Source organism: Salvelinus namaycush, chromosome 21 (genome assembly GCF_016432855.1).
Source record: "Salvelinus namaycush isolate Seneca chromosome 21, SaNama_1.0, whole genome shotgun sequence".
Taxonomy (NCBI): Eukaryota; Metazoa; Chordata; class Actinopteri; order Salmoniformes; family Salmonidae; genus Salvelinus; species Salvelinus namaycush.
In genome coordinates, this window is record NC_052327.1 from 9,073,490 (window position 1) to 9,096,912 (window position 23,423).

The 23,423-nt window shown below is 43.0% G+C and overlaps 1 protein-coding gene across 1 annotated transcript in view; it reads left to right on the forward strand.

Annotated features, from left to right (window-relative positions):
• The window catches only part of snupn (snurportin 1), a 32,869-nt gene extending 10,638 nt beyond the window's left edge, over positions 1-22,231 (forward strand). The window contains exons 2-9 of the mRNA XM_039017135.1: positions 2,605-2,775; positions 10,492-10,675; positions 10,972-11,076; positions 19,498-19,594; positions 19,993-20,090; positions 20,266-20,343; positions 20,661-20,741; positions 21,126-22,231. Of these exons, the coding sequence (XP_038873063.1) occupies positions 2,618-2,775; positions 10,492-10,675; positions 10,972-11,076; positions 19,498-19,594; positions 19,993-20,090; positions 20,266-20,343; positions 20,661-20,741; positions 21,126-21,479 (1,155 nt within the window). The 5' untranslated portion in view covers positions 2,605-2,617 and the 3' untranslated portion in view covers positions 21,480-22,231. The remainder of the gene's footprint in view (positions 1-2,604; positions 2,776-10,491; positions 10,676-10,971; positions 11,077-19,497; positions 19,595-19,992; positions 20,091-20,265; positions 20,344-20,660; positions 20,742-21,125) is intronic.
• The last annotated feature ends 1,192 nt before the right edge of the window (positions 22,232-23,423 follow it).

Sequence of the window (23,423 nt, forward strand, 5' to 3'; positions counted from 1 at the left end):
ACATCACTGACAATCTGAAATGGTCCACCCACACAGACAGTGTGGTGTAGTAGACACAACAGCGTATCTTCAACATCAGAGGGCTGAAGAAATTGGCTTTGCCCTTAAGACCCTCACAGACTTCTACAGATGCACAATTGAGCGTCCTGTCGGGCTGTATCACCGCCTGGTGCAGCAACTGCACAGCCCGCAAACGCAGGGCTCTCCGGGGGGGGGGGTGCGGTCTGCCCGACACATCACCGGGGGCACACTGCCTGCCCTCCAGGACATCTACAGCACCCGACGTCACAGGAAGGCCATAAAGATCAAGGACATCAACCACCCGAGCCACTGCCTGTTCACCCCGCTATCATCCAGAAGGCCAGGTCAGTACAGGTGAATCAAAGCTGGGACCGTGAGACTGAAAAACAGCTTCTATCTCAAGGCCATTTCACTGTTAAATGGTCATCACTAGCCAGTTACCACCCGGTTACTCAACCCTCCATCTTAGAGGCTGCTGCCATATATACATAGACATAGACATAGAATCACTGGTCACTTTAATAATGTTTACGTACTGCTTTACTAATTTCATATGTATATACTGTATTCTATTCTACTGTATTTTAGTCAATGCCACTCCAACATTGCTCGTCCTAATATTTTATATATTTTTTAATTCCATTCTTTTACTTTATATTTGTGTGTATTGTTGTGAATTGTTAGATACTACTGCATTGTTGGAGCTAGGAACACAAGCATTTCGCTACACCCGCAATAAAATGTGCTAAATATGTGTGTGACCAATAAAATTTGATTTGACATCCATAGATTTGTCAGTCAATTCCTCCACCCACCCTGCACTCTTCCAATAGCCTACCTCCATGTCAGTGAAGGGCTGTTAAGTTAAAACTTGAATGGAGGGGGTATGAGAGGGTATGCCATGGATTATTCTTTAAATTCTTCAAGCTTTGTTAAGTTGGTTGTTGATCATTGCTAGACAGCCATTTTCAAGTCTTGCCATAGATTTTCAAGCAGATTTAAGTCAAAACTTTAACTAGGCAACTCAGGAACGTTCAATGTCGTCTTGGTAAGCAACTCGTGTGTTTTACGTTATAGTCCAGCTGAAAGGTGAATTTGTCTTCCAGTGTCTGTTGGAAAGCAGACTGAAAACGGTTTTCTCCTAGGATTTTGTATGTGCTTAGCTCTGTTCCGTTTTTTCCCCCCCCCCCCCCCCCCCAAAAAAAAAACTCCCTAATCCTTGCCGATGACAAACATACCCATGATGCAGCCACAACCATGCTTGAAAATATGAAGAGGTGTACTCAGTGTTGTGTTGCATTTGCCCCAAACATAACATTCATTTCTTTGCCACAGTTTTTGCAGTTTTACTTTTGTGCCTAAGCAGGATGCATGTTTTGGAATATTTTTTATTCTGTTCAGGCTTCTTTCTTTTCACTCTCATTTAGGTTAGTATTGTGGTGTAACTACAATGTTGATCCATCCTCAGTTCTCTTGTAACAGCCATTAAACTCTGTAACTGTTTTAAAATTACTATTGGCCTCATGGTGAAATCCTTGAGCGGTTTCCTTCCTCTCCGGCAACTGTGTTTGGAAGGACACCTGTATCTTTGTAGTGACTGGGTGTATTGATACAGCATCCAAAGTGTAATTAATAACTTCACCATGCTCAAAGGGATATTCAATGTCTGCTTGTTTGTTCAAGCATGGGGGTGGCATATCGGACAACTCAGAACATTGGACACCGCGTTCAGCCAAGGGTTTGCAACATCCTAAATTGTTAGAAAATAGAAAAAAAAATCACAAAGAAAGTACTCATATTTGTACTGTTTTCCCCCCCCCACCTTCTTGCCATTTAAAGCTAGTTTTAAGGAGGAAAATTATTTAGGCCTAACTACTTACAAAAAGTATGCTTCTGATGAAGAGCTACAAAATAATGGAAATAGCCCTTTTGTTCTTAACTGATTTGCCTAGTTAAATAAAGATGACATTTTAATTTAAATGTTTTTAAATAAAATGAACTATTTTACATTCCCTGCAACCAACCATAAATGTTTCCTTGGCCAAATATTCCCAGATGTTCCTAAAACAGCCACACGTGGTCTCTCATTTCTGCATAATCAAATTTTGCACAAGGCAAAAGAGTAGGCTCGGTGCGCATTAATTGCTCGTTCGGTGCAGCAGACTGCAGGGGTGTAGTGTTGCCAGGGCGTCCTATTAGCCACGGTGTGTGTTTCATTGACCTCTTTACTGCATCTATCCTTATTGTAAGGTTCCAAACGTTGCACCCCCACTGACTTCATATAGCATATAATTGATTGACTTCCACAGAGAGCTTGTATTATATGTGCAAATAGTTTGTGATGGGAAGAGGTACATGACACATGCCAAATTGCCTGGGGTGGTGACACTATATGCACTATAGCAAATTAGCTAACGATTTTGGCATATTGATCAGTCAACTTGCATTATCATCCAGTTTGAGTTTGGTAGCTCTGTTGTCAGCTCCATATTGCGCTCTAGTAGAAGTGGCTCCTTGATATATCAAGGGTTAGCTGAGCTCACCATACACCTCCCTAACTCATGCCTTTGTGTGTATTTCCAGGCTCACCACCACCATGGATGACCTCACCCAAGCTCTCTCGGCCAGCTTCGCCGTCTCGAAGGAGGCCAACAGCACAGCGGCCCCCCACCCACGGATGGCCCAGTACAAGACCAAGTTCAGCGTTTTGGAGCAAAGCGAGCGACGGCGGCGCTTTCTAGATCTGCAGAAAACGTTAGTTCCCTAACCAATTACAGGCCAAGTCCATACACAACTTGGCCTACAAGCCCCTAACCCCTAGGAACTTCATATGGTTGTGGGCAGCTCCATCCTGCCCTCTAATAGCCTATGTGGTTTTCAACGGATGGCTTATTGCTAGCTGCTAATGAATATATCTGACTGAAGCCCTGTAGCTGTAAGCCTGCATCCATATCAGACTCATTACATAAGGTCAGACAGTTTAAAGGTCATTTATATCTGGACGAGTCAGAAAAGGTAGCCCTTACCTGGACACTGATAAGCTTCTAAATTGGAATGCATTGGCTGTACAGTAACATGCTATACATGACATCAGAGCTCAGAGTCTCCGCTTCACAAATCTGTATGGGTTTTGACTGACAGCCGTTCTAAATTTGAGCACACGACAAGAAGTTGCCCCCATCCCTCCAGCTAATTGAGCAACTTCTGCAAATGTTTTGTTTAGGGATGCACCGATATTATATTTTTGGTTGATACCGATATGAGATTTTCCTTGCCAAATAAAACGATACCGATAACTGATTTTTAGACATTTTAGTGGCCTTTTAAGCATTCTAGTACAGTTAAATAGTTGAAACACACACACACTGACCAAAAAGTTGTTTTGTTGGCATTTATGTATGTCCCCATTACCAGTAAAACATAATCAACACCTATTTCTTTCACTTACTTGCTGTGCTGTTTCGTTGTTCATTTGTTCAGTCTCAACCAGGATTTCATCATACATGTCAAGCAGTGAAGTTTCAGCTCTGTCTGTCCGTGGCCTCTCTTCCTCGGTGCCCACTGTCAGTGTGTCCGTTTCCATCTTGTCCAGCTGTGTCTGTAACATTTCACGAAAACCCTGTTTCTTGTCTGCATCGAAGTAGCGGTCTTTGTACCTAGCATTGAGCATGGTGGCGAGGCTCAGAGAGAATGCCATGAATCGCTTGTTCACAGCCTCTAGTAGAGTACTTTTCCAAGTTAACCCCACGGTCTGTGTTGGTATTTTTGTTGAGCAGGCATTTCAATGCCATTACAGAGGGTATCACGTCTGCTGCAGACACAGTTGAGCTTAGTTCTCGAGTCAGTTGTTTGAATGGAGCTAGGAGTTTTCAAGTTTCACGCATGTTCTCAAATGCCATTGAAATGGCAGCAGTGGTATTAGAACCAGCACATTCTTGAGCATGCAATCCGGCTTTCCTCAGTAGGAAATCCTCGTCGACCCACTGTGCTGCCAGACTCCGCATGCTCATGGGGCTGACATCGCAGGTCCAAATGTCAGCCGTGAAGCTAATAGCAGTGGCGCCCATAGCAAGAAATACATGGATGTGAGTGTCAACAATACTGTGTAACTCCAGCAGGGCAACATCTGAAAAATGGTGCCTACTTGGTAGTGTGTACTGGTGATCGACCAGTCGGCGAAAGCCAACATTCCCAATGACAGAGAACGGTTGATTGTCAAGGGCAATGAATTCCATTATCTTGGCATTAATGGATTTCGCCTTTGACTTGTCTCGCTGAAATGTCCTTACTCTTTCAAATGACTGCTCGACTTGTTGCCTGCTCGATCCACACAGCAGACATTGTGGGCTAGGTTAGGAATGCTGTGTTGCACGTGTTGCGCTATATTTTTCGTGGTGTCATTACTTTATCTACCTATGTTATATAGGTATGCACGTCAGCTTTGACATCGGTTTTACACATCACCGTTAAACTAGACCTCGGGCCGATGTTGGCATTTTTAGCTTATATCGGCCGATTCCGATAGGCTTACCGATTATTATTATTTTTTTTATTTTTTTTTATATCGTGCATCCCTAATTTTGTTGTCTGGGTGAGGGAAATGCTGAAAATAATGTTTGATGTACAGGTACAAGATGACATGGCGTTATACCCTGGGTTGTTCTGAACAGAATGGTTGTATTGTGAAGAAAAACATTTACAGACCTTGCATCTAAATGCACTCACGACTCCATTCTATGCATACCAAAATTACGATTTACTTCTCTGAATTGCTTAGTGGAAGCCTAACACTGTAAGATCGTATTTCATAATTTAGCTAGTAATGTTTGCAATAGAACAAGCGTTCAAATGATGCACACCTGACCCAAATTGATATATGCAGAACCAGTCAAAAGTTTGGAAACCTACTCATTCCAGGGTTTTTCTTTATTTAGACTATTTTCTACATTGTAGAATAATAGTGAAGACATCAAAACTATGAAATGACACATGGAATCATGTAGTAACCAAAAATGTTTAAAAAATCGGAATAATGTTTTTTTTTGAGAGTCTTCAAAGTAGCCACGCTATTCCTTGATGACAGCTTTTGCACACTCTACGCATTCTCTCAACCAGCTTCATGAGGTAGTCACCTGGAATGTATTTCAATTAACAGGTGTGCCTTGTTAAAAGTTAATTTCTTTCCTTAATGCGTTTGAGCAAATCAGTTGTGACAAGATAGGGGTGGTATACAGAAGATAGCCCTGTGTGGTTAAAGTCCATATTTAAAAAATGTGTGTGTATATATATTATTTCACCATTATTTAACCAGGTAGGCCAGTTGAGAACAAGTTCTCATTTACAACTGCGACCTGGCCAAGATAAAGCAAAGCAGTGCGACAAAAACACCAGAGTTACACATAAACAAACGTACAGTCAATAACACAATAGAAAAATCTGTAAACAGTGTGTGCAAATGAAGTAAGGAGGTAAGGCAATAAATAGGCCAATAGTGGCAAAGTAATTACAATTTAGCAATTAACACTAGAGTGATAGATGTGCAGATGAGGATGTGCAAGTAAAAATACTGGTGTGCAAAAGAGCAGAAAAACAAAAACAAATATGGGGATGAGGTAGGTAGTTGGATGGGTTATTTACAGATGGGCTGTGTACAGCTGCAGCGATCGGTAAGCTGCTCTGACAGCTGATGCTTAAAGTTAGTGAGGGAGATATGTCTCACTAACTTCAGTAATTAAAAAATTTAAATAAAATTTCTAGTTCTAGTCATTGGCAGCAGAGAACTGGAAGGAAAGGCGGCCAAAGTAGGTGCTTTGGGGATGACCAGTGAAATATACCTGCTGGAGCGCGTGCTACGGGTGGGTGTTGCTATGGTGACTAGTGAGCTGAGATAATGCGGAGCTTTACCTAGCAAAGATTTCTTCAAGTGCAGTCGCAAAAACCATCAAGAGCTATGATGAAACTGGCTCTCATGAGGACCGCCACAGGAAAAGAAGACCCAGAGTTCTGTTGCAGAGGATAAATTCATTAGCGTTACCAGCCTCTCAAATTGCAGCCCAAATAAATGCTTCACAGAGTTCAAGTAACAGACACATCTCAACATCAACTGTTCAGAGGAGGCTGCGTGATTCAGGCTTTCATGGTTGAATTGCTGCAAAGAAACCACTACTAAAGGACACCAATAAGAAGAAGAGACTTGCTTGGGCCGAGAAACACGAGCAATGGACATTAGACTGGTGGAAATATGTCCTTTGGTCTGATGAGTTCAAAAAAAAAAAATTGGTTCCAACCACCGTGTCTTTGTGAGACAGAGTAGGTGAACGGATTATCTTTGCATGTGTGGTTCCCCCCGTGAAGCATGGAGGAGGAGGTGTGATGTTGTAGGTGTGCTTTGCTGGTGACACTGTCTGTGATTTATTTAGAATTCAAGGCACACAACAGCAGCATTCTGCAGCGATACGCCATCCCATCTGGTTTACTCTTAGAGGGACTATAATTTGTTTTTTTAACAGGACAATAACCCAACACACCTCCAGGCTGTGTAAGGGCTATTTGACCAAGAAAGAGTGTGACGAAGTCCTGCATCAGATAACCTGTCCTCCACAATCCCCCTACCTCAACCCAATTGAGATGGTTTGTGTTAGCATCTGAGGTTATTCATCAATAACATAGACCCCAAAGCAAATCAGGGGGAGAAATGTATTTGAGCAGGACAAATCATAGGTGCTATGCTGAAAAGTAGACGTTCAGTCTTCCCTTCCTTCAGTTTCTCTCCACAGAACAAAGGACAGGATGCCACTTATAACCCCCCCCCCCCCCCCTAGCCTGGGATTGGCCAATCAGAAGTCATTGCAGGACAACTTGGCCAATGAACAAATAACAAGTATCTCACTCCAGACTCAATGTAAAGACCAATGAAAACGTGGCCCACGTAGCTCTGAGTTCATGACTGACATCCCACAGATCTTAAACAGATGTTGAACTGAAAACCAACTCCTATTGATCGTTAATCCTTGTCCTCTCGTCCCCTGCGTTGTGTATTTATCTTCAAAATATTCTTATTTTTGGGACGAGTTGGACCGCAGAGTGAAGGAAAAGCAGGTAACGAGCGCTCAGCATATGTGGGAACTCCTTCAAGACTTTTGGAAAAGCATTCCAACCTTGTCACAACACAACTGATTGGCTCAAACGGATTAAGAAGGAAAGAAATTCCACAAGTTAACTTTTAACAAGGTACACCGTTAATTGAAATGCATTCCAGGTGACTACATCATGAAGCTGGTTGAGAGAATGCCAAGAGTGTGCAAAGCGGTCATCTAGGCAAAGAATTGCTACTTTTACGAATTTCAAATATAAAATATTTTGATTTAACACTTTTTTTGCTTACCACATTACCATATATTATTTCCTAGTTTTGATGTCATCACTATTCTACAATGTAGAAAATAGTAAAAATAAAGAAAAACCCTTGAATGAGTAGGTCTGTCCAAACTTTTGACTTGTACTGTATGTAATATTTAAGTTTTTTGAATTTATATAAACATTTCTAAAAACCTGTTTTTGCTTTGTCATTATGGGGATGTTGTGTGTAGATTTGAGGGGGGGGGGGACAATTTAATCAATTTTTGAATACGGCTGTAACGTAACAAAATGTGGGAAAAGTCAAGGGGTCTGAATATTTCCAGAATTCACTGTATCTGATTGACATTGCGGTTGCATAAGGGCTCGAAATTAAGGGTGTCCCGCAAACAAATTCTGGGACGTTCAAGTCAACTCTGGGGCCGTTCTGGGACGATGGTTACAAAGTACAACAGCCACTGTCAATCCCAAAATGTTAAAACGTATGGGACTGATGGAAGAGATCTGAATATTTAGCTTAAAATGTTGATAAACTATTATTTCTACACATTATAAGCACAAATGTACCAAAATGCAAGTAGCAGGAAAACACTGTTCTGATGCGCACCGCACATGCCAGTGGTTTCATATGACAGAGAATAATTTAGAAGGTAGCTCTAAAGATGCATCAACTAGCATGGGTTGCTAATATGGCTATTATTGTGACTTTGGCTGTTGAAAACGTTGATTTAAAAAAAAAAACAGAAGAGAAATGCTGATTTCAATGGCACATGAAGTGTTTATCAAATAATTCCCTCAACATTTCTATGGTCGGATTTTGGCTATGCTACTTTGAAGCAAGGTAAGAAATGCCTCATTAGGCCTATATGAAGTAAAATGACCAGCTTTCAAACTATTTATGGTTTCAAAATGCTGGCTGTGCCTCGAGCTCAGATTGCAAGGTGGTGATGTGCGGTGGGCAACAGGCACTGACCTTTCTCTCTGCTCTTGTGACCATTTGATCTGAACGAGTATGCCGACAGAATCAAGTCCTGACACGTTAATATGAAACATCCTACATTTAAATTTGTGAAATCTGACTGGTGACTACATCTCTTATGTAATTAAAAGTCAAGTTTGGATTCATTTTCTGCTGCCTCATGTCAGCATCGGTGTGCACATGAGGCTATAGCCAATGCGCATATCACCTTTACCATGTAGGGCAATTATTTAAGCACATTTAAAGCAACTATTTTCAAATATTATTCCAATGTTGGCCTTTTTAGAGGTAATTTTTTTTTTGGTGTATTTCTGGCTCAGTTGACAGACCCATTCATCTAGTTCAGTAGGCCCTGTACTCTTATTTGCCTATTAAATCACTGTTATGCACAAAACAATGAACCATCATCATTGTGTGTTCTCCCAGCTTCATGGATTGAAAGAGGTGCGTAATTCCAGTCCATATAATAGGCCTACAGTATGCATAGCCGAATCACTGATACAATTCCTAACTCAAAGCTCTGCCCCTTTTTTTGTGCGCTGTCGGGAGCACCATTCGGACTGATATAAATTGCTAGTTGGACCATAGGGTGGGGGCATTACAATAATTTGGGTCCGGGGCTGTTGGAACCGAATCTGTTTATTTATACCTAGCTTAACAAGTCACCCAATTAATACAGTGCCTTGCAAAAGTATTCAGACACCATGGATTTGTTCAAATTTTATTTTGTTACAAAGTGGGATTAAAATGGATTTGTCTTTTTTTTCTCTTTTTTTTTTACAATATCTACAAAATACTCTAACGTCAAAGTGGAAGAAATATTCTGTCCCCGATACATACAGCATCTGTAACGTCCCTTAGTCAAGTGTTGAATTTCAATCACAGATTCAACTACAAAGACCAGGGAGCTTTTCAAAGCAGTGATTGGCAACAATAACAAATCAGACATTGACTATCCCTTTAAGCATGGTCTAGTTAATAATTATGCTGTGCATTGTATTAAATCACCCAGATACCTCAAAGATAGTCGCTGTTCTAAACTGAGCTGAAGGACAGGAATGAAACTGCTCAGGGATATTACCTTGAGGCCATTGGTGAACTCCATGGCTGTGAGGGGACAGAACTGAAGTAGGATCAACGACATTGTAGTGACTCCATAATAATGACCTGAATGACAGAGTGAAAAGAAGACAAATCAAAAAAATATTCCATAACATACATCTTGTATGCAACGGCACTAAAGTAATACTGGGGGAAAAACATGGCAAAGGGATACACGTTTTGGCCTAAATACAAAGCCCTATGTTTGGAGCAAATCCAACACCACATCACTTAGTAACCACCTTATTTTCAAGCTTGGTGGTGCCTGCACTAAGCTAAGCGATTCTGCTACTGGAGCCTGGACTTCCTAAGGGCAACTCTGAGGTGGTAAGGGTAGGCAACACATCTGCCACGCTGATCCTCAACACGGGGGCCCCTCACATGACTGCAGGGCTCCAACATTAAGTTTGCTGATGACATAACAGTGGTAGGCCTGATCACCGACAACGATGAAACAGCCTATAGGGAGGAGGTCAGAGACCTGGCAGTGTGGTGCAAGGACAACCTCTCCCTCAACGTGAGCAAGACAAAGGACCTGATCGTGGACTACAGGAAAAGGAGTACCGAACACACCCCCATTCACATTGACAGGGCTGTAGTGGAGTAGGTTGAGAGCTTCATGTCCCTGGTGTCCACATCACCAACAAACTACTATGGTCCAAACACACCAAGACAGTCATGAAGAGGGCACGACAATGCCTATTCCCCCTCAGGAGATTTGGCATGGGTCCTTAGATCCTCAAAGATGTACAGCTGCAACATTTGAGATTTGAGGGAGGCAGCAGAATTATGAATCTTTATTTTTTAAATGAATTTATTACCACTTTGACATTAGTGTATCTTTTTGACAAAGAAAATACAATGAAATAAAATTTTAATCCTATTTTGTAACACAAATTCAAGAAATCCAAGGGGTCTGAATACTTTCGTATGGCACTGTATGCAATTTGCCAACGCCACCGGAGAGAAATGGACATCATTACTAATTACGTTTCCATTTCCCCTTGACTTCATGTGTGCTTTCTTGTCTTTAGGAAAAGGCTGAATTATGTCAACCATGCACGCCGTCTGGCTGATGGGGACTGGACAGGGGCAGATAGTGATGAGGAAGCAGTGGTGGTGGACAGAAAGGAGGAGGAACAGCAGAAGGAGAAGGATGCAGAGGATGATGGGATGGAGATTGAGAGGAAGAAGTTGCCAAAGTACTATGCCAACCAGGTCAGAGAGATATTTCTGACAATGCATTATTTTACCGGAAGAGAGCACATGACTTGCCATGGTAGCATTTTCCTTCTGCCAGTATTTATACATTTCATTTGTTTCTGAAATATACACATCCCTTCAAATGAACTGGTTAAAGCAGTTAGGCAGGACAGAAACAGTTTTATGAAACAGTACTGATTTTATGATTTGAAAAGGTATTTTACAGAAAATGAATTGTGTGCTAAACTCTTTAATTCAGTCAAAATAAATCACAGGAATGTAACTGAACTGAGGCTTCTCTTCCTGTCCAGCTCATGCTGTCAGAGTGGCTAGTGGACGTCCCTCAGGAACTGGATACTGATTGGCTCATGGTGGTCTGTCCCGTGGGGAAGCGCTCTCTCATCGTCGCCTCCAAGGTAAGGACCAATCAGTGGCTTCCTTACGTGTCACATTTGTATTTATTATGGATCTCCATTAGCTGCTGCCAAGACGGCAGAAGCTCCTCTTCCTGGGTTCCAGCAAAATTAAGGCAGTTATACATTTATTTTCTCCCCAATTTCGATCTTGTCTCATCACTGCAACTCTCCAACGGGCTGGGGAGGCGAAGGTCGAGTTATGCGTCCTCCAAAACATGACCTGCCAACCCACTCTTCTTAACACCTGTCCCCTTAACCCGGAAGCCAGCTGCACCAATGTGTCAGAGGAAACACCTTTCAACTGACAACGAGGTCAGCTTGCAGGAGCCCGGCCCGCCACAAGGATTCGCTAGAGCGCGATGAGCCAAGTAAAGCCGGCCCCTAACCGGGACGCCGCTGGGCCAATTGTGCACCGCCCAGGTCTGTAGTGAAGCCTCTAGCACTGCAAAGCAGTGCCTTAGACCGCTGCGCCACTCGTAAAAACATTACAGTACATTTACAACAGATTTCACAACATATTAAGTGTGTGCCGTAAGGTCCTTATTCTACTACCACATATTTACAACACAAAATCCATGTGTGTATAGTGCGTATGTTATTGTGTTTGTATGCATGTGTCTGTGCCTATGTTTGTGTTGCTTCACAGTCCCCGCTGTTCCATAAGGTGTATTTTTGTCTGTTTTAAAAAAAAATCTAATTTGACTGTTTGCGTGAGTTACTTGATGTTGAATAGAGTTCCATGTAGTCATGGCTCTATGTAGTACTGAGCGACCCATACTTTGTTCTGGACTTGGACTGTGAAGAGACGTCTGGTGGAGTATGCATGGGTGTCCGAGCTGTGCGCCAGTAGTTCAAACAGACAGCTCGGTGCATTCAACATGTAAGTACCTCTCACAAAGTAGTGATGAAGTCAGTCTCTTCTCCACTTTGAGCCAGGAGAGATTGACATGCATATTATTAATGTTAGCTCTCTGTGTACATGCCCTTGCAAGCCGTGCTGCCCTGTTTTGAGCCAATTGTAATTTTCCTAAGTCCCTCTTTGTGGCACCTGACCACACAGCTAAACAGTAGTCCAGGGGCAACAAAACTGTATGACTTGCCTTGACAGTGCTGTTAAGAATGCAGAGCAGCGCTTAATTATGGACAGACTTCTCCCCATCCTAGCTACTGTTGTATCAATATGTTTTGACCATGACAGTTTACAATCCAGGGTTACTTCAGGCAGGACACCGAATATGTGCCAGGATTCATCCAATGGCATTGAGTAGTGTACCACCTCAGTCACCGGCTTTATCAATAAGTGCATCGACGACGTTGTGCCCACAGTGACCGTACGTACATATTCCAACCTGAAGCCATGGATTACATGCAACATCCGCACCGAGCTAAAGGCTAGAGCTGCCGCTTTAAAGAAGCGGGACACTAATCCGGACGCTTATAAGAAATCCCGCTATCCCCTCAGACGAACCACCAAACAGGCAAAGCATCAATACAGGACTAAGATTGAATACTACTACACCGGCTCTGACGCTCGTCGAATGTGGCAGGGCTTGCAAAATATTATGGACTACAAAGGGAAACCCAGCCGCGAGCTGCCCAGTGACACGATACTACCAGATGAGCTAAATGCCTTTTTATGCTCGCTTCGAGGCAAGCAACACTGATGTGTACTCAGAGCATGCGTGGCTCAACTGGCAAGTGTTTTCACTGACATTTTCAACCTCTCCCTGACCGAGTCTGTAATACCTACATGTTTCAAGCAGACCACCATAGTCCCTCTGCAACTGGATCCTGAACTTCCTGACGGGTTGCCCTCAGGTGGTAAGAGTAGGCAACACACATCTGACACGCTGATCCTCAACACTGGGGCCCTTTAGGGGTGTGTGCTTAGTCCCCTCCTGTACTCCCTGTTCACCCACGACTGCGTGGCCAAGCAAGGCTCAAACACCATTTAAGTTTGCTGACGGCATAACAGTGGTAGGCCTGATCACCGACAACGATGAGACAGCCTATAGAGAGGTCAGAGACCTGGCAGTGTGGTGCCAGGACAACCACCTCTCCCTTCACGTGAGCAAGACAAAGGAGCTGATCGTAGACTACAGAAAAAGGAGGGCTGAACACACCCCCATTCACATTGACGGGGCTGTGGTGGAGTAGATGGAGAGCTCCATGTTCCTTGGTGTCCACATCACCAACAAAACCAACAAACTATCATGGTCCAAGCACACCAAGACAGTCGTGAAGAGGGCACGTGTAACGGATGTGAAATGGCTAGCTAGTTAGCGGGTACGCGCTAATAGCATTTCAATCGGTTACGTCACTTGCTCTGAGACCTGAAGTAGGGTTTCCCCTTGCTCTGCAAGGGCCGCGGCTTTTGTGGAGCGATGGGTAACGACGCTTCGTGGGTGTCAGTTGTTGATGTGTGCAGAGGGTCCCTGGTTCGCGCCCGAGGTCGGGGCGAGGGGACGTACTAAAGTTATACTGTTACATTGGTGCCGTGACCCGGATCACTGGTTGCTGCGGAAAAGGAGGAGGTTGAAAGGGGGTGAGTGTAACAAATGTGAAATGGCTAGCTAGTTAGCGGGTACGCGCTACTAGCGTTTCAATCAGTTACGTCACTTGCTCTGAAACCTAGAAGTAGTGTTGCACCTTGCTCTGCAAGGGCCGTGGCCTTTGTGGTTCGATGGGTAACGATGCTTCGTGGGTGTCAGTTGTTGATGTGTGCAGAGGGTCCCTGGTTCGCGCCCGTGTCGGGGCGAGGGGACGGTTTAAAGTTATACTGTTACATTGATGCTGTTGACCCGGATCACTGGTTGCTGCGGAGAAGGAGGAGGTTGAAAGGGGGGTGAGTGTAACGGATGTGAAATGGCTAGCTAGTTAGCGGGTACGCGCTGGTAGCGTTTCAATCAGTTACGTCACTTGCTCTGAAACCTATTAGTAGTGTTTCCCCTTGCTCTGCAAGGGCCGCGGCTTTTGTGGAGCGATGGGTAACGACGCTTCGTGGGTGTCAGTTGTTGATGTGTGCAGAGGGTCCCTGGTTCGCGCCCGAGGTCGGGGCGAGGGGACGTACTAAAGTTATACTGTTACACACGACAACACCTTTTCCCCTCTCAGGAGAGTGAAAAGATTTGGCATGGGTCCCCAGATCCTCCAAAAGTTCTACAGCTGCACCATTGAGAGCATCCTGACCGGTTGCATCACCACCTGGTATGGCAACTGCTACAGAGGGTAGTGCGCACGGTCCAGTACATCATTGGGGCCAAGCTTCCTGACATCCAGGATTTATATACTTGGCGGTGTCAGAGGAAGGCCCAAAAAATTGTCTAAGACTCCAGTCACCCAAGTCGTAGACTGTTCTCTCTACTACCGCGCGGTCCCGGAGCGCCAAGTCTTGGTCCAAAAGGCTCCTTAACAGCTTCTATACCCTATCCATAAGACTGCTGAACAATTAATCAAATGGACTCCCAGACTATTTACATTGACCTCCTTTGTTTTTACACCTGCATGTACATATTAACCTACCTGTACCCCCGCACATTGACTCAGTACCTGTACCCCTTGTATATAGCCTCGCTATTGTTATTTTGTTACTTTTTATTTTTTACTTTAGTTCATTTAGTAAACATTTTCTTAACTATTTCTTGAACTGCATTGTTGGTTAAGGGCTTGTAAGTAAGCATTTCAACAGTTTACACCTGTTGTATTCGGCTCATGTTAAACGAGTCATCCCGCAGTGTCTGTGATTGTACCCTGATGAAGACAGCTTGCCTGTCGAAACGTTGGTAAATTAAATATTTTTGCATCTGAGCTCCTAGATTGTGCGGCTCTCATTTATTTTTAAGTTTTCTACTCCGCTAGCCAGCACCTCGCCTAAATAGGTGTGCGTTTCTTTTTCTTCTAGATTGTTCTGTTACCCAGTAAACAGCACCCTACGACAAAAAAAGCTCTAAAACGATGCCGAATGATAATTCTTCTCCTGACACTGGTCAAAGACCCAAACAAGATTACTTTGAATATAGCCAAAGGGAGCGTGATAAGATCATTGTTTCGGAGTCCCTTTTTGACATGCCGGGAGGTAATTCTGACCTCTCGAAAGAACTGTTACATTTATCTAAGTGCCAGACGAGAACGCATCTACATATAGTCACTCTTAGTGACTATGTGCGTCAAGGCATTATTCCACGGGGACTCAGGTGGCAAAAAGAACCATCATTGGGACAGCGCACAGATGATTTCTGTGAGCGCTGGTGTGCCATCATGAACAAATGCTCTATTGATTTAATGACATTAATTGTTGACCAGTTGAAAAAGGATTTTAGTGAAATGGATAACACGATTAAAGACAAACGCACAGCTCTACAAATAGCTGTTAATGATGATGGCATATTCAATGAACTGATGAAAACTAACCAAGCGCTCCAGGACAAGTTGTCTACAGAAATAAAGGAACTTAAAATCAAGAAATTCAACCAAGACAAAAAAGACAAGGCCGAGGATAAAGTCTACTTCTGGAGAAACCCTGACAAGGGAGGTCCTGCTCCTCCTCTCCATGGCAGGCGCAGGAGGGATGCCGCTTACTTCGATCCACCCCCGTCTGATCAACACTCTACAACCAGCGCCTCATCGGCTTCCAGTGGTAGTTTTTTATTCAACGAAAGACTGGACGGACGCAAGGGCGGAGGTGGCCGCAGGCACGCACATCGACGAGATGCCGCACCCGACGGGGTAAGAAGAAACGACTATCAGAGGCAGAGGAGACCGTTCACACGGTCCCAGAACCCACGGGACTGAGTGTTTTTAATTTATCAAGCAAGATATTGAGCCCTGCCCATGTCTCTTTGCTTAATAAAGGGTTATCTTTTGTACCTATAACCCAGTGCAACGACTTTGATGTAAAGGTAGACATGTTTAAGTTTTTTAGAAACATCCGTTTAAGGGAATACTTCAGCTCCCCTAATCCTGACATTTCTATTGAACCAGTATGTTGCTCACCTGCACATACTCCGACTCCTTTTAGAAGCAAGAGTTATTTTATACCTCCAACCAATCGCAATCACTCTATCGAGACATATTGTAGACTTGTTGAAAAAGATGTTGCGCAACTCCTTAAGAACAAACAGGAGTCCAAATCTTTCCACAATTTATCTAAGGATGAAAAACAAGCTTTGCTTGATTTACAATCCGATACCTCAGTCCTTATTCATCCTGCTGACAAGGGTGGGTCGGTTGTACTTATGGATAGGACAGCTTATGTAAATGAGTGTCATAGACAGCTGCTTGACAACACCTTTTACAAGAAACTCAGAAGTGACCCCTCTTCTCAATCTCAGAATACTATCTTAACTGTCCTAGATGGGTATTTAGGTTGTGGTCAGATAACCAAAAAAGAACATGACTTTTTGGCTATTCAACACCCTAAAATTGCCACTTTCTATACTTTGCCGAAATTACACAAGAATGTTACAAAACCTCCAGGGCGCCCTATTGTAGCGGGCATTGATGCAGTAACGGCCCCTCTATCTACTTTTGTTGACTTTTTTATTAGACCACTCGCAGAACAGCTCCCCTCGTTTGTAAAGGACACCAGCAGTATGATCTCTATCATAGAATCTCTTGATCCTCTCCCTGAGAATACCTTGTTAGTTACTTTTGATGTTGAGTCGTTATACACAAATATTCCTCACGAGGGCGGTATTGAAGCTATGGAACATTTTCTTCTGCAACGTGACCCTAATAAACTACCTTCCAGTGAATGCATAATAACATTGGCTGAAATAGTACTTACACACAACTATTTCATGTTTCTAAATTATTTCTTTATTCAGACGAAGGGTACTGCTATGGGATCCCCCATGGCTCCTAACTATGCTAATTTGTATGTGGGTTACATGGAGAAACAGTCTATTTTCAATCCTCTCAAAAATGTTTTCTTGCCTAACATCATTATTTGGAAACGGTATATTGATGATATTTTTGTTCTATGGAGGGGTGATGCAAAACAGCTCCAGGCGTTCCATGCTTTTCTTAACTCCTGTTCTGAGCACTTGAGATTTACTATGCAATCTGATACACGTCAAATCAGTTTTGTTGATCTTCTGATCTTGTGTGAAAATAATGTTCTATACACTGATCTTTACAGGAAACCTACTGATCCTAACAGTTTGTTGAGGGCTGACAGTTGTCACCCACTTCCCTTGAAAAATAGTTTGCCCTACAGCCAATTCTGTCGAATCAAAAGAATTAGCAAAAAACAATCAGATTTCGACAGAAATATGGCTGAGTCGCAAAGAAAGTTCAAGGAGAGGGGGTACAAAAATGATCAGATTAATATTGCCATTGAGAAAATTCAAAACAAAACGAGACATGACCTTTTTCAAGGGCAGTCTCGCAAAAAGACGCATTCTTGTATTCTAACTACCCGCTATTCAAAGCGCTCTGAACAAATTAAGGGAATCGTTCACAAACATTGGCACATTCTAAAATCCGATGATAGTCTCGGTAATGTGTTTTCAGACCTTCCCTTGGTCGTGTTTTCACGGGGCAGAAATCTCAGAGACCAATTGGTACACTCTGATTTGCCACCCCAAGATGTTCCTGAACAACGTCTATTTGCGCCCCTACTGGATGGAAATTATAAGTGTGATGGCTGTGCTCAATGCAATGGCACTTATAAATGCAGATCCTTCAAACACCCACAAACAGGGAAATCGATCCCAATCAAAGGTATTATTACGTGCTCCACTAAGGCAGTTATTTATCTTATAACTTGTCAAAAATTGTGTTAAAGCGTTGACGTTGAGACTGGTGTTTTGCGGGTACTATTTAATGAAGCTGCCAGTTGAGGACTTGTGAGGCGTCTTTCTCAAACTAGACACTCTAATGTACTTGTCCTCTTGTGCACCGGGGCCTCCCACTCCTCTTTCTATTCTGGTTAGAGACAGTTTGTGCTGTTCTGTGAAGGGAGTAGTACAAGGCGCTGTACAAGATCTTCAGTTTCTTGTCAGTTTCTCACATGGAATGACCTTCATTTCACAGAACAAGAATAGATTGATGAGTTTCAGAAGAAAGTTATTTGTTTCTGGCCATTTTGAGCCTGTAATCAAACCCACAAATGCTGATGCTCCAGATACTCAACTAGTCTAAAGGAGGCCAGTTTTATTTCTTCTTTTATCAGGACAACAGTTTTCAGCTGTACTAATATAATTGCAAAAGGGTTTTCTAATGATCAATTAGCCTTTTTAAAATGATAAACTTGGATTAGCTAACACAACGTGCCATTGGAACACAGGAGTAATGGTTGCTGATAATGGTACGCCTATGTAGATATTCCATAAAAAATCTGCCGTTTCCAGCTACAATAGTCATTTACAACATTAACAATGTCTACACTGTATTTCTGATCAATTTGATGTTATTTTAAAGGACAAACAAATGTGCTTTTTTCAAAAACAAAGACATTTCTAAGTGACCCCAAACTTTTGAACGGTAGTGTATGTAAGAATGCTGTTCATTGACTATAGCTCAGCATTCAACACCATAGTACCCTCCAAGCTCATCATTAAGCTCGAGGCCAAGGGTCTGAACCCCGCCATGTGCGACTGGGTCCTGGACTTCCTGACGGGCCGCCCCCAGGTGGTGAAGGTAGGAAACAACACCTCCACTTCGCTGATCCTCAATGCTGGGGCCTCACAAGGATGCCTGCTCAGCCCCCTCCTTTACACCCTTCTCACCCATGACTGCATGGCCACGCACGCCTCCAACACAACAGTAGTAAGCCTGATCACCAACAATGACGAGACAGCCTACAGGGAGGAGGTGAAGGCCCTGGGAGTGTGGTGCCAGGAAAATAACCTCACCCAACGTCAACAAAACAAAGGAGCTGATCGTTGACTTCAGGAAACAGCAGAGGGAGCCTGTTCACCCCGCTATCATCCAGAAGGCGAGGTCAATACTGGTGAATCAAAGCTGGGACAGAGTGCCTGAAAAAACAGCTATCTCAAGGCCATCAGACTGTTAAATAGCCATCACTAGCACATTAGAGGCTGCTGCTGTATATACATAGACTTAAAATCACTTGCCACTTTAATAATGGAACACTAGTAACTTTAATGTTTACATATTTTGCATTACCCATCTCAAATGTATGGACTCTATTCTATCCTATTCTACTGTATCTTAGTCTATGCCGCTCTGACATTGCTCGTCCAAATATTTATATATTCTTAACTCCATTCCTTTAGATTTGTGTGTATTGTTGTGAAATTGTTAGATATTACTGCACTGTTGGAGCTAAAAACACAAGCATTTCGCTACACCCGCAATAACATCTGCTAAACACGTGTATGTGACAAATACATTTTGATTTGACTGAAGTAACAATGAAAAAGTTCTCTCACGTCTCTGTTTCCCACCATTTTGAAGGGGTCCACTGCAGCATACACCAAAAGTGGCTACTGTGTGAACCGCTTCCCTTCGCTGTTGCCTGGAGGGAACAGACACAACTCAGCAATGGGAAAAGGTACGTGGGCCTGATCCCATTTCAATCTGTAGCTTCCAGTTCCTCCACCTCGTCAGGTTTCACAGATTTAACTGGACTGGGTTTGGTTTTGTATGTATTGGCTGGTGCAATCAAATTTTCCCTTTTGAAGATTATTAAAGTACTATCTTTTCTTATCAATATAGTGATGGCTCCAATTAGACCAATGGGCAAAGCAGAGCATCCACCATTATTACTTAACCTATCCAATACTTTCAGATCTGTGAACACCCTGAGGGTTTGGAGCTAGGAGGGGCTAGGAATCAAAATGGAACCCAAAAAAGACACATCCCATCTATTCTACCACTGTTTTTGCAAACTGCATCCATGCAAAAATATATGACCACACATGGTAGTGCTAATGTTCGGTCTGTGTGCAGATTACACCATCCTGGACTGTATCTACAGTGAGGTGGAGCGGACCTACTTCATCCTGGATGTCATGTGTTGGAGGGGCCATCCAGTGTATGACTGTCCAGTAAGCACACACAGATTGATTAGCAGAGCATTGAAGTTCCAGTGGAATTACAGTACTGGAGTACTAGTGTCTGGGATACAGATGTGCTCTTTTTGCCATGTTGACCAATTCATCTGTCATTTGGGGATTTTAATGACAACTTTGTTGATGATGGTGTTTGTTTTCCCATCAACAGACAGAGTTCCGGTTCTACTGGCTCCAGTCGAAAGTCCAGGAGACGGATGGCATGGCTGACATTGCCAAGAGGAACCCTGTAAGAGCAATACACAATAATAAATATATTGTGTATATAGACCTTTTCAATTTAGTCCAAATGAGGATGATTAGAGGCACACAAAAAAGTATACATTTTTTAAAAAAGGACAAAAGATGTCACCTCCTTTTCCATGTTTATTTTGATTTGACCATGACTGCCAACACATGCAGTTTATTTTGGTGTATTAAAATGAAAAAAGTGTAATCGTGAGATTGTGGAAAGATGGTCATATTGTCATTAGATGACCAATTAACTGTGGCCTGTGTGCTGTCTGACAATATAGTGGTTGCTGTTTTTTTTTCTTTTCTCCATAGTTCAAGTTTGTGAGTCTTCAAAGCACTGCCTGCTCAACGGAAGCCATTCAGCAAGCACTTGCAACGGAGTACAACTTCAATGTAAGAGCAACTACAACTGCATACTACTGCAAATGCAGCTATTTAGTCCTATAGTACATCTGTGATTTTACTTGTAGTCTGTAAAAGGGGCAGAACGGTCTGATTCTTCAGTAGAGTGAATCTCCTCTGTTTGCTTCTCGACACTCTTGGGAAAGAATGAAGTGTACTTCATAGAATGAACACACATTGCTAGTCTGGGTTTCCCGGTTCAATGCGCCATCTCTCAACTTATAGCTCCCAATAGAACCTCTCTCAACCTCATTGACTAGAGTCTGTTTTGCTGCTCAGCCCACCACCATTGAGGTTAGAGGTGAGACAGCTCTCCAGGGGCATGATGAGGCAGCTGTAACAAGCCCAAACTGAGTGGATTCTGTGTGTCCTCAGGTGGACGGACTTCTGTTTTACCACCGGCAGACCCACTACACCCCCGGCAGCACCCCTCTGGTGGGCTGGCTGCGGCCCTACATGGTGGTCGATATCCTGGGCATGGAGGTCCCGGTGGGGCCCCTCACCGCCAAGCCCGAGTATGCCGGCCACCAGCTGGCCCAGATCCGGGAGCACAAGAAGACCTCCGACCATGTCCGGCCAGGGGACCTGAACGGCCGCTACGAGCTGGAGCACCTATCCACCCCCGACCAGGAAAAGGGAGATGGCGATGCCGCCACCTCGCCCCGCAGCAGACCGCTGAAGGAATCTCGCATGGAGACCTCAGAAGAGCGCGAGTTAGCTAGCCGCTAAAGGCTAACTCAGTTAGCTAGCCGCTAAAGGCTAACTCTGTTAGCTAGCCGCTAAAGGCTAACTCTGTTAGCTAGCCGCTAAAGGCTAACTCTGTTAGCTAGCCGCTAAAGGCTAACTCTGTTCTGCTAACCAATAATATTGTCATGCTTTGCTGCTCGCCATGCCAGAAAGACAAATTACAAAAAACTTCAGACTACGTTGTGGGGAGTTTTTTTGTACAGTTACTTGCGAGGCATTTAATGAGAGGGAGCTCAATGAATTAGCAAGTTAGTCACTGCTTCATTTGGAGCGCCCTGAGTTCAGGCATCGCTTGGTTCAACAGAGCTGTATCCACATTTTTATTACACTGTGCTAGTTAGTGTAATGCAGTGGATTAGACAATGTAAGATGCAAGGACCCTGTTAAAGAAGCCGGTTTCCCGGACCTAGATTAAACGCATTCCTAGATTAAAAAACACTTTAAATTACATTTTTCCGTTGAGAGACCACTGGGGCTGCGAAACTTACTTTAGTGTTGCCGAAATGAACACTGTTCTGCTCATTTTGCCAGGCCTTGTGAATGGACAACTTTGTCATTGCCCTTTCAGAGGTGCAATAAATAACACAGTTAGTAACACAGGTCCTTTAGACCTAAATTGACAGCGTCTGTCGTGGCCAGATGTGTAACAAATGCAAAAATGAAAGTTGATTCATCTGATTCTTCTAAGTGTATGTTTTCTGATGTTTATTAAATTGTTTTACTTGACTTTTCAATTTTTGTCCTCAGACTTTTATTCAAGAGGTAAGGATGATTAGGCATTGACCATGGATAGATAAGATGGGAATCATTAAGCTAAATCAAGATGAATTCAGTTATTTTGATTGAAATCTAACATCAACTGCTTAAAAAGCTATAGAGCAGGGGTGTCAAACATACAGCCTGTGAATTTTTAGGGGGGGGGGGACGAACTCAATATACTTTAAAACTACTAAAACCAAATCGAAACTGTGTAGAAATTATAATGGACCTACAGTGCCTTCAGAAAGTATTCACACCCCTTGACTTTCCAAATTGTCTTGTACGCCTGAATGAAAAATTGATTAAATTGAGATTTTCTTTTGTCACTAGCCTAAACACAATACCCCATATTGTGTGTAGGCCAGTGTAATTATGTTTTTTGAATTTTGTTATGGCAAGTCTAAATAAGTTCATAAGTAAAATGTGCTTAACAAGTCACATGATAAGTTGCATCTGTGTGCAATAATAGTGTTTAACATGATTTTGAATGACTACCTCATTTCTGTACCGCACACACATAATTATCTGTGAGGACCCTCAGTCGAGCAGTGAATTTCACACACAGATTTAACCACAAAGAACATGGAGGTTTTCCAATGCCTCGCAAATAAGGGCACCTATTGGTACATGAGTAAAAAGGGCTGTGATAGGAGAAAACTGAGGATGGATCAACAACATTGTAGTTACTCCACAAGACTAAACCTAATTGACAGAGTAAGAAGGAAACCTGTACAGAATAAGAATATTCCAAAACATGCATCCTGTTTGCAACAGGGCACTAAAGTAATACTGAAAACAAATTGGCAAAGCAATTAACTTTTTGTCTTGAGTACAAAGTGTTAGGATTGGGGCAAATCCAGTATAACACATTGCTAAGTACCACTCTCCATATTGTCAAGCATAGTGGTGGCTGCATCATGTTAGGGGTATGCATGCAATCGTTAAGGACTGGGGAGTTTCAGGATAAAAAAGAAATGGAACGGCGCTAAGCACAGGCAAAATCCTAGAAGAAAACCTGGTCTGCTTTCCACCAAATACTGGGAGATGAATTCACCTTTCAGCAGGACAATAATCTTAAACGCAAGGCCAAATCTAGACTAGTTGCTTACCAAGAAGACATTGAATGTTCCAGAGTGGCCGATTTACAGCTTTGACTTAAATTTGCTT